This window comes from Coffea eugenioides, chromosome 11 (genome assembly GCF_003713205.1).
Source record: "Coffea eugenioides isolate CCC68of chromosome 11, Ceug_1.0, whole genome shotgun sequence".
Taxonomy (NCBI): Eukaryota; Viridiplantae; Streptophyta; class Magnoliopsida; order Gentianales; family Rubiaceae; genus Coffea; species Coffea eugenioides.
In genome coordinates this window covers 11,010,762-11,018,695 of record NC_040045.1, presented here as the reverse complement: position 1 = coordinate 11,018,695, position 7,934 = coordinate 11,010,762, and the positions used below count along the sequence as shown (strand labels likewise).

Below are 7,934 nucleotides of genomic sequence, written 5' to 3'. Positions count from 1 at the left end.
CAAAAGTAGTAAAATGTATCAAGATCTAAAAGGACTGTATTGGTGGGACAATATGGAAAGGGAGATTGCACAGTTCGTCCAAACTTACCTTATCTTTCAACAAATAAAAACCGAACATCAGAAACCTTCCGAATTGTTGTAGCCATTAGAGATACCAAAATGGAAGTGGAAACATATTACGATGGATTTTGTATTAGGGTTACCACGAACTCAAAATGGGAATGATGTAGTTTGGATAATAATAGATCGATTGACTAAGTCGACTCATTTGTTGTTAGTTAATATGAAGTATTCATTGGAGAAACTATCTAAACTATATTTGGATGAAATTGTGAGATTATATCGGGTACCGATGAGTATAGTTTCTGAAAGAGATCTTCGATTCGTATCCCGATTCTGACAAAAATTACAAGAAATATTAGAGACCAAACTAAATTTTAGTACGACTTATTATCCCCTAATAGATGGACAATCAGAGAGGACCATTCAAACCTTTGAGGATATGTTGAGGTCGTGTATCATGAATTTTGGTGAAAGTTGGGGCCGCACATAACCTTGGTTGAGTTTGCATATAACAATAGATATCATTCATCCATTCAAATAGCTCCGTACGAAACTCTCTATGGAAGAAAGTGCCGATCACCGATTTATTAGGATGAAATAGAAGAAAGAAAAGTTTTAGATCTTTCGACAGTACCATGGGTTGAGAAAGCTTATGAGAAGATGAAATTAATACGCCAAAGAATTCAAACGACCCAAAGCAGATAGAAAAGTTATGCAGATAATTGGAGGAAAGATTTGGAATTTGAAATTAGAAATAGTGTGTTTCTTAAAATCACACCACTAAGAAGTGTCACGACTAGAAAGGGAAAGAAGTTAAATCGAGATATGTGAGACCCTTTAGAATTCTCTAACAAGTGAGAAAAGTTGTTTATCGATTAGAGTTACCTGTGAGTTTGTCTAAAATTCATGATGTTTTCCATGTCTCATTACTAAAGAAATACCGCCTAGATCCAGGTCATGTGCTCCAACCTGAAGATATTGAAATTGATGAGACCTTAACATGTGAGGAACGACCAGTGCGACTTCTAGATCGAAAAGTGAAAGAACTAAGACACAAGTAAATTTCCTTGTTAAAGTTCTTTGAAAGAATCACAAGATGGAAGAAACAACTTGGGAAGTAGAGGAAGAAATGCAAAAGAAATATCCTAAACTATTTACAAGACAAGGTGAGAATTTCGAGAAAGAAATTCGTTTAAGGGGGAGAGGGTGTGAGGACTTGAAAATTTTGTCATTTTACCCATTTTAACTACATTGTATTTTCTTCCTTTAAATACTTATTTATTTGTCTAAAGATTTAACGGTGATTTTTAGTCTTAATATTTTTTTTACGTTGCATGTGGGAGTTCGTGAACGGGGTGACTGCGACTTTTAGTAAGGTGTGTAAGGAAACTTTAGTGAAGAAAGAGGGAGTTTAGTGCAATAAGAGAAAAATGAGATATTTGAACCAAGAAGTTAAGAGAATTGGACATTTGGAGCCACAGGAACCAAGCTTTATTTTTTAAAGACTTTTTTTTACCAAATCTTTCTTACCATTTTTTTCCCATTTCTTGTCTTTCAAAAAAAAAGAACAACAAGAAAAAGAAAGAGAGAAAGAGAGAGAGAGAGAGAGGGCCGAGAGCTTAGGGAAGAAAAAGGGAAGAGAAACTTCATCCATTATAACTTCAACCTTGCTTAGATTAGTGGAAAGGAAGGGAAGATCTTGATCGTACCACCAAGCTTGACTTAAGTTTGGAACGGAAGAAGATTTGGTGGGTTGTAGGTTGCTTTTCACCTTGCTTTGAGAAGCAAAAAAAGGTAAAAATGATAGATTATCCTTCTTTCTTTACCTTATGTTTAAAATAAATTAGTTTTATGGGATTAAAGACAAGGTTTTGTGGTGACTCTTGGAAGTTTTCCAAATTGATGATTCTTGAACTTGATACTTGAGTTCTTAGGGTTTGGATGTTATATGCAACTATGGTGGTTTTCTTGTTGAGATTTTGGCTTTATATATCTATTGTTATGTTGGTAATGAAATCTTATGGATTTGTTAGGCATGTTTGGTTGAAAATTAGGAAATTTGTTGCTTGCTGGCCGAAAACAGGGGTTGGAATTTCAGCCTTGATTTCTAAATTTTCATGATGATTTTAACCTCCATTTTACTCAAAACACTCTATAAGGCTTTAAACTACAAGTGTGTGTTGGATTTGAACCAAATCATGAACTTTAAGTGGTTTAAACTCCATTTCTTTCCTTGTTTTCATGGTTGGAAATCTACTGAAAACTGGCCGAAAGAGAGAGCGATTTTGTTTAGCTTTACTCTTGGTTTTGTGTGGTGAAATTGCCTTGTTAATGCCCTAAACACTTGATTATACCTTAACCCTAGCATAAGTGGTGGATTTGAGCAAAAAATGATAGATTTTAAGAGGTGAAAACCGCACTTTTCCCTATTTTAAGTGCTGGATTTCAAGCTTAGAAACAAAACTATTTTGGGCAGTTTTAAGCCCTAATTGGTGGATGAAAATGAGATATTTTCACACTATCTTTTACTTGAATTATTGACCTAACATGTATGGATTTTCCCCTTGAATTGAACAAGAAACCATGCGTTTTGGGGAGAGCTTGTGAGTCAGAAAAATCAAAAAATTTGAGATTTTTTAGTTAGGACTTGAAAGTAGTTTCATTTAAATGTTGTGGTTTGGAGTAGTGGATCTTATTGAATTCAATTTACTTAATTCTAGGACTTGGAAGTGAGGCCAAAGTTGCACCCGAGGTGGACATTTAAACTTTGCTTTCGGTGGTGAGTATTCTAAGTGCTTGTGAAGTGTTTACTTGCCTTGTTTCCTTACTTGAATGACATGTTTGCTTGATTGAGATGCTTGCCCTTGAATTGATTTTGCCTAGGCGAGAATGTACCTTATCATACTCGATTCTTTATGGCTAGATTCTTGATATTTGTATTAAATGAATTGTTTTACTTGTACTTGAGTTGATGGTCATTTGGGTTGTTATCTCATTGACTCCATTGCGTGCTTGGGGCCCCAAACCCCATGATTAGTTGGTCGAGTCAAGCCGGCAAGGCCATGGTCAATGAGATCAATGAATCATGGGTCTTGTCATTTGGATTGGAACTTGAACTTGCACTTGAGCTTTTGAGCTTTTAAGCTTGAACTTGAACCAGTATACTCGAGTATTACCCTTCTTGAATTTGACGTGCGAGCCGATAGGGGGTTGAACGGTGGTTGGAGAATGACGTGAAGTGATGAATTATTTGATAGTAATATGGAATAAAGTTGACGGAGTATCAACGGAAATCTTGAATCTTGATTAAACTACTTGAACAAGCTCATGAGAGCCCCGTATCCTTTTAAATAAATGTGTTAATGCTTGATTGAAGTGTATTTGCTCTATCTTATGGTATTTTACATTCTTTGTAGCTTGTGTATTATATTATTGATTGCACGACCTTCTTAAAACCTCATTGAGCGAAAACTCACCCTTTTAGTTTGTTTTCCTTACAGGGGGCAACAAGTTGGGCAATTGATTGTGAAGGGCCGAGTTTTATCTAAATCTTTTGCTTTTGTATAACAATATCAACTTTTCAGTTTGTTTATGACTTGTAAGTTTGAAAACTCGACTTTTGTAATTATGAGCCAATGATGTACCATAAGATTGAAGTGATCACTATTTCATGTATTAGTTGAAGAATGGTTCTTGTTACTGTTTTGGAGATGTGATTCTTGCTTTTGAAGTGGTTGCGCTTGTAACCAAGGTCTGTGGGCAAGTTAGAGTTTGAATCCTGACGAGAGTTAAGTAGGTGGCCACCCTTGGTTCATCTCAGAGGAAGATGGGGTCGTTACATCCTTTTTATAAAAAGAAACTACAAAAGATAATATTTCATGTTTCCTAACCAAATACTACAACTAATAAAGATAACTTCCAAAATCTTCAACCAAACACTGTCCAAAGTTTGACTCGAACTTGGAAATTCCCGTGCGCAAAAAAATTCCTGAGTTTTCTGGACTTCAAAGCAAATCCTGATCGTGCCACCACTAAATTAGTTTATAATATACTGGAAAATTGCCCCCTTCAACTACTTTTTCGCTTCACTCTTCTACAATTAATATCAATCACTAAATATAAGTGGAATTTGCCTAATAATACAAGATTTGGCAAATATCAAGAAAAAATATTCACAAATTTAATAGCAATTATGCATTCTATCTGACAGTATGGAGGGAGAGAGAAGGGAAGAGTAGTTATGGGGTGGAGTTTAGGTTGAATTTGAATAAAATCCTACACATTGACACGTCTAGTGCCAGCGATGGCGATCGACAATGGGGAGGGAGGAAGCGAGGAAAAGCAGTGATGGGATGGAAGAGAAGAAGAGGAGAAAGAAAAGAAAAAAGAAAGAAAGAAAGAAAAAAGAAAAGAAAGAAACAAAAGAAAGAAAAAGGAAAAGAAAAAAATTTACACACATTAAAAAAATTTTCTATAAATTTTATAGTAAATTACAGTAAAATTTTAAACAAACAACCGAAAAACTCACTATTCAAATAGCCAAATAGTTTGGAGGCTCAATTAACCAAAATAAAAATTTAAAAATCGAATTCTTTAAGTTAGAAAAATTGGACCTTTAAAAAAAATAAATGTTAGAAAAATTGGAGGACGAAATGAGCTATTATCGAGGCAGTAAGTCTTTCCTTTCCCCTTTTATTGGTTTTTTATCCAAAAAAGGCAAAAAAAAAAAAGAAAATCAATCCAATATCCTTTTCATTTTCCCTTACTTTCGTTTCTTTCATGAAATTTTTGACTATTTCACTTAGTTCTTTTGAAGTTTTAAAAATTATATTTACCTTCTTTCATTTAACACTTTGGTAATCAAACCTTAAAATAGGATAAAAAAATTAATAAATACTCTAAAATGCCCTTATCTTATAAAGTTTAATTTATTCTTCTAAACAATTGTAAAGTAATTGGCACAATTATAAAAGAAAAAGAGTCTCAAATTTTTCATGTCAATATTTGTTAATTAATAATCAACTATAATAATAAATCTTTTGATATAATAGGCTATTTGTTTATAGTGCTTTATTAAGGATATAAATTCTTTTTTAAGATAGAGAATAAAGTGCTATCTTTTTTTTTTAAGTTTTTGGACTATGATTTTTAATAAAAGTTTATGGACTAATTTAGTGAAGGAACTACTGTAGTTTGGAAGTGATTTTGGGCAATTTGTTTTAATTATTCTTGATTTATTTTCATTTTGATACAAAAAAATTGGATGATATTAAAAGTTATAAAAAAAAATTACTTGTTCAACGTTTGATCTAGATAGATATTAGGGATAACATTGATAGTTCTTCTATAGTTCTAATGAAATATTAGAAAAATGAATAAGAAGGAAAAAAGAAAAAAAATTATAATTCCATCCTTTGTATAAACATGGCAACAGCCAACAAGGGAGTTTTATTAAAAAAATTAAGGTTAGTAATATCATTTTAAGTGGATAAAGGAGGTAAGTGTAAATTTTTAAATTTTAAAAGAGTCAAGTGAAATTATTAGAAACATGGGGGAGGTTTCTAAAATATCCCTTAATAAAATGCGAAACATGGCCTTAGAGCTGCAACTTATATAGGCTTATTTAGGGTTTTACTCAATCCCCATTCCCCAGTTTCAGCTCTCCAGCTCTCTCATATTCGGCGGCCGCCCCATCTCTCTCGAATCCCTCTTCGCCTCCGTCTCTCGTCTCCGATTTCGACAGGTTAGCTCCTGAATATTTTTCTCTAAGCTTCTTCCTTTTCGTTTTCTGTACATCGATTCACTGATTTCTGTTTCCCTTTCGTCATTTCCATGATGGTAGTGATTTATTTCTTTTGCTAATTAGTAATAATATCAGTGAACTTAGTAGTTAGTGCCCTATTCTTTGCACTCATTGGTTCTTCCTTTTTTTTATATAGTTTCTGTTGGCGATATTGCAGCTTGTTTTGGGTTAATTTCATAGTCTGTTTTTTTTCAAATGTTAATTACTTTGAGAAATCTCTTACTGTAAAGTTTATATAATGTATGAGAAATCTCTTTGGGCTTTCGATGATTCATGGTCCTTTATTATTTAAATCTTGTGAATTTTTTGGTTGGGTAGTTAGTTTGGGGTAAAATGCTCTTGCAGCGGCGAAAACATAGGAGTCCTGTAGTTTCTTGTCATTTATTGTAAAAAATCCCCGCCCCCCCCAACAAAAAAAAAAAAACTGCTTTCCTTGTTTAATAACAGCAATCTTATAAGGCATGAATACTCTAGATTGGTAGTTTCTTTGGTAGAGCTGATTTCAGCCAAACATTTTTGGCGATTCAAGTGATATAATATTGTTTTGCTTCATGGGTTGCTTGCTTTAGGCTTCTAATATGATCTACGGAATACAATGTTGATTTGAGAAGTGCCCTTGTTGAATTTGATGAAGGTTAAGTATTGCTCTGTTTTCTTTAGACTTCTTAAATGATCTCTGGATTATAGTGTTGTTCTGAGAAGTGGCTTTTGAATTAATCTAATTTTACTATTTGTATATGAAATTATGGTTATGTACACTGCTCTCTACTTGATGGATGTTATGTGTTGCCCGGAGTACTCAGTCAGAACACACACACGGCTCAAGTATGAAACATAACGTATCTTTAGAAAGTTAATGTAGATTTTGCAGCACGAAATAGACTGTTTTGTGTGATTCACTGATGCTTTTTGTCTAGATGGAATGGATGAATTCCTTCTCTATTTTTGTTTATCCATACTTTGTAGTTAATCTTAGTTTTCTGAAATAAAGTACGTCTGTTATTCTGCAGAATGGATTCTCAGATCAAGCATGCTGTGGTTGTGAAAGTGATGGGTCGCACTGGATCCAGAGGGCAGGTGACTCAGGTGAGAGTCAAGTTTCTTGATGACCAGAACCGATTCATCATGAGGAATGTCAAGGGGCCAGTCAGGGAGGGTGATGTCCTCACTCTGCTAGAGTCTGAAAGAGAAGCAAGGAGGCTGCGATGATTGGCTCTCTTCATGTCTGTTCTTATTACGTGTTGCAGATCTGAAATGCAAACATTGTTCTGATGTTAACCTTAAATCAGTTTTGTGCTTTTGAGATGCTTGTTGAAGACTTTTTAGGCTTTAAGGAATGATGAATCAATGTTGTTTACATTAAATTAAGTGTTATTCAGTGATTAGTAGCTGTGTTGAGAAGTTTAATGCTTTCGTTTTAAAAGCAAGATGGTGTGGTAGTGTTTATTTTTCTTTGGTGAAGTCTCTGGTCGGTCCTCCAAGCTCAGAGATGCATCTGAACGCCCTTTTAATCCTTACACCTTTTATGCTCCTTCATATGGAACATTGGCTGTGTCAAGTCTTCCTTGCCTTGCAGGTAATTTCTTCAGCTAAAGCTTTCACCTCTTGTATAACCTTAAAAAATTTGAAGGGTTGTAATGGGGGAGATGGATCTCACATCGGATGCAATTCAGGGAGCGGGTAATTGGAAGCTTAGTGAAACAGTTGTTGATGGTTTACAGTTTTAGTATAGCAAGCTAACGCATCTGATCTCTCTTTCAAAGTTAATAACTTCCGCTGCTTCTAGAGTTTAGACACGTGGGGACGGTATGCACGTTCTGCCTTTCGTTGTGAGATTTTGAGCATTGTCAAGGTGAATTCCAGGGGGCGAAGATCCATTGCTGTGTTACCTGCAATCTAATCAAGTGACAATAAATGAAGTTAAATAAGAATAAGAAGAATATAAACATAATGAGAAGAAAATATAAACGACAACCTTAATAATGCATTCCATTGCGGTGCACACTTTGGTCGAAGAGGGTTAAAATTTTCGCACAGAGCTGCAACTAATTGGGTCTAAGCCCGGACC

At 34.5% G+C, this 7,934-nt stretch overlaps 1 protein-coding gene across 1 annotated transcript; it reads left to right on the top strand.

The window, feature by feature from the left end:
* The first annotated feature begins 5,692 nt into the window (after window positions 1-5,692).
* On the top strand, window positions 5,693-7,289 carry LOC113753019 (40S ribosomal protein S28-2). The gene is made up of 2 exons (XM_027297096.1): window positions 5,693-5,806; window positions 6,877-7,289. Exon 2 carries the CDS (start codon window positions 6,878-6,880, stop codon window positions 7,073-7,075), a length of 198 nt encoding a protein of 65 aa, XP_027152897.1. The 5' UTR covers window positions 5,693-5,806; window position 6,877; the 3' UTR covers window positions 7,076-7,289.
* Window positions 7,290-7,934: the final 645 nt, after the last annotated feature.